This window comes from Bidens hawaiensis, unplaced genomic scaffold, assembly GCF_021521415.1.
Source record: "Bidens hawaiensis isolate Kalapana, Puna unplaced genomic scaffold, B.hawaiensis_p1.1 tig00029282_1, whole genome shotgun sequence".
NCBI lineage: Eukaryota > Viridiplantae > Streptophyta > Magnoliopsida > Asterales > Asteraceae > Bidens > Bidens hawaiensis.
Window position 1 is genome coordinate 47,587 of NW_027494824.1, and position 11,139 is coordinate 58,725.

The 11,139-nt window shown below is 35.8% G+C and overlaps 1 protein-coding gene across 1 annotated transcript; it reads left to right on the top strand.

The window, feature by feature from the left end:
• Positions 1-289: 289 nt before the first annotated feature.
• LOC143578503 (uncharacterized) lies at positions 290-940 on the top strand. Its single transcript, XM_077062070.1, has one exon. It carries the CDS (start codon positions 290-292, stop codon positions 938-940), a length of 651 nt encoding a protein of 216 aa, XP_076918185.1.
• Positions 941-11,139: the final 10,199 nt, after the last annotated feature.

The window sequence follows — 11,139 nt, forward strand, 5'->3', positions numbered from 1 at the left end:
TATTTCCTCCTCTATTTGGTTTCTTCTTCTCCAATCTTTGTAACCGTATCATAGGTATCAAAGCTTTTTCCAGGCGATCTTCATCGGATTCACAGCCGCTGATATGACTAACACTCGCAGTCAAGAGATTGAGAAGACAATCAAGGATCACGAAAAAGCCATATCCGAACTACAAGCAACCCTAGCCGCCATGATGAGACAACAAGAACAGATCTTGAAGGCGATTAATGGTTCTGGTATTGGTGATGCCCGCAACACCAGAGCAGATGCATGAGTCAATTATCGGCAGATGCGAGTGGGTAAGGTCGATTTCCCCAAGTTTAACGGGGAAAACGTTGAGGGCTGGATTCATCGTTGTGAACACTTCTTCATCATCGATGAGACTCCAGATAATGCGAAACTCAGATGTGCAGTTATACATCTCGAAGGGGATGCTATCGAGTGGCATCAAGCCTTTATGAAAATCCGCAAGGGTTCTGTAGCAGATCTGCCATGGGCAGACTATGTGAAGGCTATTTCAGCACGCTTCTCTAATGCCATGTTTGAAGATGCAATGGAAGAAATAGCATCTCTGGTTCAAATTATTGATGACATCGATGGCCTACATGACTATAATTCAGGTTTCGATCGCTTGCTTAACAAGGTTACGATTAGTGAACCATATGCCGTTAGCCTATATGTGAAAGGTTTGAAGCCGAGAATAAAAGGTCCGGTAAAGATGTTCAAGCCCCAAACGTTACATGAGGCGTATGGGTTAGCGAGACTTCAAACCATCAACAACACGAGCTTAATGAATCGACTTAAAGATGTGGAGGATGGTTCGCAAAGCGAAGATACCAAAATTACCCCTCCTATCAATGCTTCAAAACTTCCCTTGTTGCCAAATCTAACAGCTGGAGTCAACGAGCCATCGGTTTATAAACCGAAAAATGTCAACTAGAAGCGCTTGACGAGTGAGGAACTTGACTTAAAAAGGTCAAAGGGGGAATGCTGGTGTTCTGAAAAGTTCGTCCCGGGGCATAACTGTAAGAAGAAACAACTTTTTGTGATTCATGTTAAAGACGATGAGAACCTCGAACAATATGATCTAGGTTGATGCTTGAGTTGAAGGGCTTACTTTTTGAGGGCAAAAAGTAGTTTAACGGAGGAGTATTGTTACGTAATTTATATTATTTATATTTATGTTTTATTATTATTTAATGTTAGGGAGTGGTATGCTATTTTGGTTTAGTTAGGGGGGTGTCTTTTGTAATTGGAATTCTATTTAGTTTCGTTTGATTTGGAATGGAGATCAGAATGTTTTGAGATAATATTTCCTCCTCTATTTGGTTTCTTCTTCTCCAATCTTTGTAACCGTATCATAGGTATCAAAGCTTTTTCCAGGCGATCTTCATTGGATTCGCAGCAGCTGAGATGACTAACACTCGCAGTCAAGATGTTGAGAAGACAATCAAGGATCACGAAAAAGCCATATCCGAACTACAAGCAACCCTAGCCGCCATGATGAGCCAACAAGAACAGATCTTGAAGGCGATTAATGGTTCTGGTATTGGTGATGCCCGCAACACCGGTGCAGATGTACGAGTCAATTATCGGCAGATGGAAGTGGGTAAGGTCGATTTCCCCAAGTTTAATGGGGAAAACGTTGAGGGCTGGATTCATCGTTGTGAACACTTCTTCATCATCGATGAGACTCCAGATAATGCGAAACTCAGATGTGCGGTTATACATCTCGAAGGGGATGCTATCGAGTGGCATCAAGCCTTTATGAAAATCAGCAAGGGTTCCATAGCAGATCTGCCATGGGCAGACTATGTGAAGGCTATTTCAGCACGCTTCTCTAATGCCATGTTTGAAGATGCAATGGAAGAAATATTAGGTTAACGGAGGAGTATTGTTACGTAATTTATATTATTTATATTTATGTTTTATTATTATTTTTAATGTTAGGGAGTGGTATGCTATTTTGGTTTAGTTGGGGGTGTCTTTTGTAATTGGAATTCTATTTAGTTTCGTTTGATTTGGAATGGAGATCAGAATGTTTTGAGATAATATTTCCTCCTCTATTTGGTTTCTTCTTCTCCAATCTTTGTAACCGTATCAATATTGCAATCGACTTGACTTGAGATAGTTAGGGTACTTGATTTATATGTAAGAAAACCTTTTGATATCTTGAGTGCTAAAGAAAATATAACATATGCTTTATGTCTTGTTGTTTACCTAAGTTTTAGAAGATATTCAATTGATGTGTGGCACACTAACCCGAAAGTAGTTTCAAACACGTGAACTTGAATATGACATGCGTCTTCACGATTGACTCGATTAACCTGAGAAAGAAAATGATATAGCTTACATTTCATAGTTATACTAGAAAATTACTAACTAAAACATCAAGTATTTTATCATGACATTTAAATACATGTATAAAACATGAAAATAAGATTTAGTGCATGATAAGAGTGAACTTATCTAAAAGCCTAGTGATAACGTGGTGTGTGTGTCTATTTATATTAGTTTGTGTCTAAAAGAACCTAAAAACAAAATGTGGAGACTACATTTGTCTAAACAGCACATGGGGGAAAAATAGAAGAAAAGAAGAAGAAGAAGCATCGTAGCTTTTAATTAATTATATACTTTTTCATTTTGTTTTGTTGTCAGCATCTAAAACATCTTTACTTTTAGTTATATACTCTTTTCGTATGGTTGTTACTTGTTAAGAAGCCCTAAGTGGGCTCAGGGTGATGCGTGATGGGAAACCATCACGCGTGATGGCATCACAAACACCGTCGTCACCCTTCTCATCACGCGTGATAAGAGGGTTTACGTGATGGCCATCACGCACACAAATCCCCACACAAAACCCATCACACACACAAAAACCTATATATATGTGTGTGTGTATATCACAACTATCACATTACCACCACCCCACTAAATTCCATCACTAGTGATAGAATGTGGTGGGGTGAGGTGGCACACCACCATCGGATGTGGTGGGTGATAGATTTGGAACCACCCCTTCCCCTCTAAATCTATATTTACTTTACAAATTTACCTCTTCACTTTTGCTTATTATTTCGAGCTCAAACTATATATTGTTTAATTCAATAGGTAATATTTTGGTCTGGGGGTATGATTTCTTGTGGATTAAATCTTTACAAAATGCAAAGCAAAGGTTAAATTTAGGTGTTAAAAAATATTATCTTTCAAAAAGAAAAATAATCAACTACAGTGATGCCCTTGTCAAAATACAACGTGTAACTTTTCCAAAGCTACATGTTGGAAGAAGTTGCTAAAAACTACTAGAAAACAAGTAACGTGGTGTATACATATATATTATTTGTCGTTAAAAAAATACATAGGCTGTGTTAGTATAGTTTTATCAATATGTATTTTAGTATATTAGATTTACTTGTTCATCGATAAAACCATATGAATCGATCTTTTCCCTGGTAGAATTCAAAGACTTTCGATTGAGCATACACAGAGAAGAATAGACGGCTACAAGGGTTCTCTCCAGTTCTTCATCAATTCACAGAATAATAAAAAAATAATTTGATGATCACAATGCTCTGTCTAATCTGATAAATCATTGTGTGCAACCCACAAATAAATTTATCTGATAATAATTAAACAATTTGGAGAATAATCCAGCTTTTATTGTTTTCATAATAAAGTCGCATACAATATTGCCAAGCTTGTTTGCTTATTCAATTGATTGATTTACTTGGTCATAGACTACAATATACAAACATGTTGTTCAAAATTAAAAGTAACACATGGGATACGATTCAACTTGACTAGGACCCAACCAAAAATCAATCTTGATTTTCTAAATGCATCTTCCGGTGTGTATTATTTTCTAACAACAAATTTATTCAAATCTTAAATTGTAACTTTTATAAAGTACTTGTCTTACCGGCTAATAATCATAACTGCTTTTGCTTTTATTATTTTGTTCTCTTTTCTTAGTTAGGCCAAAGAAAGTACAAGATATGTTTGACTAACTCAAAGTAGTTAGGAAGTTGTTGTCCTGGTGAGTGTAGCGGAGGGCTCACTATACTATTACTCATCGGAATTTTTGGAACGCTAAGGCAGGCGGTCGGTAACACTAAAGGCGCTAGCCCTGGCAAGAAACTTCGTTAGCGCAATGTCATATTTATAAGAAATAAAAAAACATAACACATACCTAATGATACAGTGAAATCAACATCCAAATTATCTTGTCTCATACTTATTAAAATCAACATTCAAGACATAAAAATATTACCAAAAAAAAAACACTTTTACGATAACATAAAAAGTAAATACTTAAAATAGAAACTTGCAATCTCTAGAATACTTGGTACTACAAAAAAAAACATTTTAGTTAATTACAAAACAAACATTAAAGTTACAATCAATGAACATGGCAACATCAAGTTTTGATCTATGTTATTTTTAAGGGATATTGGTTTTAAATACTCTGAACTTTGACCAATTGGTTTTAAATACTCTCAACTTTGACCAATTGGTAGATAGCACTCTCAACTTAAGAATTGTTCCCCAACACTCCCAACTTTTAACATATTTTCTTCTGGCACTCCCAGAGTAACGAGACACTAACTTCGTTAGTGTTTTGGGTAAAAAATGTCATTTTTCAAAGCTCAAGGATTAAATCAAAATTTATTTATTATATGTTTCAACATCTATCTCCACCCAACAAGGCAACAACCACCCATCTTCCATCTTCCCAGTCAACAACCATCAGCCACTGGCAGCAGTTAATAACCCAATTTTTTAGTGTTTGAAATTGAGTCGATAGAAAATCATTTAGGAAACACTCCGAATCGATCTCACCCACCGGCCTTTCTTGGCCAGAATTCACCGACGCCTCAAATGCCACCGGAATATGGCAGCCGGAAAAACCCAACTCTTCATCATTAAAACAGTTTTACCTCCGATAATATGGCCGCCGGAAAACCCAACTCTTCATCATCACCACTATTCTCCTCCTCGCCGTCGCCACCATCTTCCTCCCAACATAATCACCACCGTCTCCCACCCACCACCACACCACCACCACCACCACCACCACCATCGTATCCCACCCAATAACAACAACCACCCACTCGATTTCCCGTCCTACGCCTCCCAATTCCTCCGATCCAACGGCTTTAACTTCATGGCCAACCTCATCCACGTCTCGCCGACCTCTTCCTCTCAACCTCCGAATCCATCATCTTCGCCATCCCGAATTCCGCCATGTCCAATCTCTCAAACCCCAAGTGGTCGGTGATTGGTGGTTGTCGGCAGGGAACATGGAAGAAGAGTGGTTGTTGGGTTGAGTCGTTGAGATGGATGATGAAATATATAATAAATAAATTTTGATTTAATCCTTGAACTTTGAAAAATGACATTTTTACCCAAAACACTAACGAAGTTAGTGTCTCGTTACTCCGGGAGTGCCAGAAGAAAATATGTTAAAAGTTGGGAGTGTTGGGGAACAATTCGTAGGTTGAGAGTACTATCTATCAATGGGTCAAACTTTGAAGTATTTAAAACCATTATCCCTATTTTTAAACACATGTGTATATCTTCATTATATAACATGATTTGAAATAAAATATGTTATAAACAAAGTATTTATAAAACATCATGTTCATTCATCAATTCAATATCGTTCAACGATATATAAACCAATTAACATGACGTATAACATATTAATTATTTACCTTGTTCTCTATAAACCAGAAGATGTAGGTAAAATATGTATAAATTATGTGAATGAAGAACTGTATAAAAATACATATCATTGAATTGCTAAAATAATGGTTATACTAAAATCGGTTATAAATAATTAATTCTTGCCAAACTCGGTTTTTAAATCATATGAAAGGAAAAAGTTGGTTTTGGTCAATGATTATGATTCTAGAAAATATTAATTAGTGAATTATGTGGCAATTATATAAATGGAAGTTGTATTAAGTGGCATCTTGGATGGTCTAGAAAAAAGACTGTAGATACATGATTTTGTTTTAATAGTATAAGTATTGAAGTGTTCAACGTCCAAGGCAAGTGAATAGAAGAAGTCTTACACGTGATGTTTTACTTCATTATGGTCTCTCCTAGATTAGTATTTCGCCTGGTTGTTTGATCACAACTGTTTAGTTTAGTTTAGATTAGTTTAGTGTTCATTGTTTTTAAATCTTCAAGTTGATGATTTGATCTACTTTTTGTATTGAGAGCATAGGTATTGCTGATTGCTTCCTTGATTTCATTATGGAATCAAGATACCTAATTGTTGTTTGAAAAGTGTGGTTGATTTTGAGTTTGTGACATAAGTTATAGATAGGTAAATTGCAATCGACTTGAGATACCTATGATTTGTGTGTAAAAGAATTTCTTTATATCTTGAATGCTAAAGAAAATATAACATCAGCTTTATGTTTTGTTGTTTACCTCAGTTTTTCAAGATATTCGGTTGATGTGTGTCACGCTAACTTCAAACTAAATCATTCGGCAAAATAAATGCTCGTATAATTTTTTGACAGTTAAACATTGGCATGTTCCTGACTTTAGTCACAAAATTAGTTGCATAATGGTTAAGCCGCTAAGAGTTAGGTCCCCAAACCGTCGAAAGTTCACTCGCGCTCTGGATTGTTCAGTCGCAAATTCAATAGCTAACTTTGTGACAGCCGACAAAAAATTCCAGTCAAAATCCCGATTGCAACAATAATTGGTTTGCAAAAATAATTGGCCACTATGATTTGAGCGATCACTGCTTCGGTCGAAAAAAGGGCGCTTGACTTCGAAAAAAAATTTTTTCTTGGTTTTTTTACCTCTCATAAGAGTATTATAGTCATTTTACACACACCTAACAGAAAAGTTAACGAAAGCTAGTTTTAGACCCCGGGCTTGTTACAAAACTGAAACCACAAACCAAAAACTCGTTACTCTAAACCTTTGGCCCCAAATTCGTTACTTTAGGTAAACCACAAGGACCATCGGGTAATTAACTCTTGAAGCTATTAAGCCTATTATAATTTCACGCAAAAAGTTAAAATAAACTAAAGTTTACAATAACTCCAACAATCTATCTCGTGGCTAGAGGGAAGAGCCACCATATACCCTTCCTGTTGTTTACCAAAATCAAAAAGAGGATTAATCAATATCGAACATTTCCATTGCTTGTTTTAAACAATTATATAGTTTATAACACAATATTATTATCACAGTCTTATCCCTTATCATTTGATTTGTACAACTGATCGGTGTCATTTATCTCAAAAAGTTATTTAGGGCTACTCTTTCGTTTTGAATGGATTGCAATATATAGAAAATGAACAAGCTTTGCTTGTGGTTATTTTTATTCTTCTTTTCATTTTTACGCTTTTCCTTAATTTTACGTATATTCTTATTCTCTTCATTTAAAATGGAATTGTATGTGTAGTTGGTTTTGTTAACTTTAAGAAATTGCTTCTAAAGTTAAGAGAAACAAATTTAAAGAGTAAATTTGTTGAGTATAAGTTAGTTTTTCTTTGTTACTTGTAAACATATGTTTGTTTTATATTAATCAGCTTTTTAAGTACGATTGTTTTCACAACACGCCGATGCCTTTCAATCGGTATAATAACTTTTCTATACGTATATTACACTAATATATTGTATTTGACTACATTTATCATTTACCTTATGTTTTCCTATATGTTTTTTTACACATTCACATTGTGACAAATATTTCACTCGTAATAACTTTTTTTTTCTTTTATAACATTTTAAATATCACTGATAGCAAATACGAATTTTGAATGTTCACTTTCTCATCTTTTGTTTATAAATGACATATCTGAAGTTATTTTCTTTTCTTTTCCCTCCTTTTTCTTATCTCTTTGATTTTTTTACACCAGCGAATTAACATGTGCATTTTGATACTTAAAATGGAGCCGCTACAACTTCATATGATTCTTTATTCACATTAACCTACCACGAAACACTTAACCTTGTTTACTAGTTAATACGAATAACACTAATAATATTAATAATTGGTGTAATTGAGTTTTTGAGAGAAGGCTTAATTTCATATGAATGTACAATTTCTTGTTTGACAAGGGTGTGTCCTACTGCAGCTGCACGAGGATTCACTAGTATAGTTGGGCTAACACGATAAATTATCATTTAAGTAGGCTAAAATGTTCATATTACTAAGAACGTAAACTCGTAAGCAATTTAATGTAAATATTAAGATAGAACCCTAGTAAAATATTGAGTTCTATTTGCTAGATGTTAATATAAATATAAATAAATAAATAAACGTTCAATTCAATATACGAAGATAGTTTCTAGTACCTAGTTTCGATTATGAATTTGTGAGCTAGTATTTTAATCCTATCCAATTTACAAAAGACGGAACTTAAATCCTTTCACTAACACTAGCATAAAAGTTTCAAACATTAGTTTGTGAACAAAAGTCATGTAATAAACTTTACAAACATTAGACCGTTTGTTGGTTTTAACCTTTCTAGGTTCATATTGAAATAAAGTAAAAGGTAAGGGCCATTCTTGGGTCACCCATGATCTTTATGTCTATAAAATAAGACAACAATTCATATTTAATATTTGCATCTATATCTTTTCTCTTTAATTTCCTTGATGGCCATGTCTACGTACTCTCGCGTGTTCCTACTATATATTCTTATTGCAGGTCTGTTATAGTTCGTTTGGTACTTTCATTATAAATAATGTCGTACATTAGAAGATGTATCGTTTAACTAAATTAGGACAATAATATCAATAGCCTATGTATTTTATGTTTCTATTAAATAACTATTAGTGCGTTTGTTTTTCAGTTGCATCTTCATATGCTCATGGATGCGAAGTGGTGTTGGATACGCAGCAAATATGCGAAAGAATAATGGACACTCATGAATGTAACCTTGAGGTTTGTGGAAAAGAATGCGTTGAACATTTTAAGGGCGAAGCAAAATGTGTATACGCTGAACTCTTAGGCAAGGACATTTGTGTTTGTGATTACCCATGTTGACGAACCTATGAATAATTTTAATAATAATATAATATATATAAATTGGTTACCTCGTTTTAGATTGCTCATTTGTATACTTTTGGTGTTTCATAATTAGTTTGGTAATTGATAAAAAATCTTTGCTTTTGGTAACACTCAAAATCTTATACAATCTAACTATTTGGCCTAGATGGAGCCAAGGGGTTATCACCCACGTACCAGCCGACCTTCATCGGATTCGTCACGAGCTCAATCACACTTGTCATCGCATCCACCATTGCCACTCCACTGGGTGGTATCAAAGGTGTGATCCCGGGCATGTAGTTCGGAACCACAAACGGAAACCCACAAATGCCCTGGCTAGGTGTAATTTATAGAGATAGGGATAAGGAACGGGTCGAGAATGCTTTTGTTAACTTGTTTAGTCTAGTTGGTTCACCTAATGAATTTAGATTTTGTTTTTATTCTTGATTCTTAACTTAATAGCTAAACCTTGTTAGGAGTAATTTATAAAGTATAACTAGGTAATTAGTTGGCTTCCAAACATTTGCAATTTAGTTATACAGTCATAGGATATAACTTAATAACTAAACCATGACTTATCACTTTAGAATCTTAGATAACTAAACTCCTCCCTTTTTCTTTTTGTTTGGTGTTGGTGAATGCATTAATTTTTCTTTTGATGGTGGCCACATCACATATTTAACAGCATGGCCGACCATCAAGTACAGCTTATCTTAATTGATGGATAAAGAAACACTTTTCTGGTCTTTGGACAAGAAATGTTACCAACCTTCCTAAAATGAAAAGTTCTTCTCTCATGTGCATAAGAGACTAACCGGACCGACCCGAAACCGAAAAAGACACTAAAATTCGAACCGATGACTGGACCTGTTGATACATTCGGGTTTCGGTTTGGTCAATCTGGTAAGGTGAAGATGACGGAGACCGATTGGTTTTATATATCACGGCACATTGAGGAGTAGATGAAGTGATATAGGAGAGTTAAAGATGGTGAAGAAATAGGAGAGACGGGAGTTATGGATGTACCAGTACGTTGATGCTAATTTTATAGAACTTGGTTGATGTCGTGTTTTGTAAACGTCTTCATCCTAGTCCAGGTACATCAACTCTGCCGATGATCCAAACTGAGCCATATCATCTCTTCTTTCTGGTTTTGTCGTTTTGGAGAGGTTTAAGTTAAAGATGGTGAAGAAATCGTCTCTTCTGGTTCTTCATCATAAGTTACAAAGAAGGTAAAGAATTTAAGTATTATGTGGTGGATATAAGATTGAAGAATGTGAAGATATCATGTGATGGATTTTTATTAGGCTGAGGGGTGTGGGGCGCTAACCTGGGCGCGAGAGCCCCTCCGCTCGCGCCCCCAGGCGCTAACCCCACACCACCGAGGCGCGAACCTGGGCGCGAACGGGGCGCGAGCGCGAGCCCCCAGGCAGGCGTGAGTATGGTCGCGGGAGAAGAGAGAGAAAAGTGAACGTTGGAAAAGTGAACGATGAGAAGGATTAAAATAAAAAAAAAAAGAAAAAAAGTCCTATATAATACACAACTTTAAAACACATATCAACCATATCAAAACACAACTTCAAAATAAAACCCATTCCAACCTATCTTCCCAACTTTTTTTAAAAAAAATGTCTGGAAATTGGTACCCAAACCTAGATTCAGATTATATTGACGATGATTTATGGTCGTCACCAGACCAACCGATGTTTTATTCGGGGCCGCAAGAAACATCCGGCTTTCAACCATCCAACATACAACCGTCTCCTAACTTTGTTGTTCCAGAGACACAAGAATCACACGGTGATGCTACCGGAGCAAGAAGACGCGTCCACTGGAAAAAACAACCTGCAACGGACGGGCCGGGACCGGCTTCGACTCCGAGGACGAAACGGAAAACCACTCCGTGGTCATCGGATGAGAAGGAAGCCTTGTGTCGGGCTTGGATAGTCATTTCTGAGGAACGGCGTTGCGGTAATTGTTTTAACGTTTTTAAAAATGATTTTTAATAAAAAAGTTAAATAAAAAAGTTAACTGGAAATCTAATTTAATTATTCATTTTGCAGCCGACTACCAAAAAAGCAAGGTTTTTTGGACAAAGGTTAGGGAGACGTTCT

Bases quoted from the DNA above. Each gene is read 5' to 3' on its own strand.
- LOC143578503 (XM_077062070.1), top strand. From the start codon at position 290: ATGCGAGTGGGTAAGGTCGATTTCCCCAAGTTTAACGGGGAAAACGTT.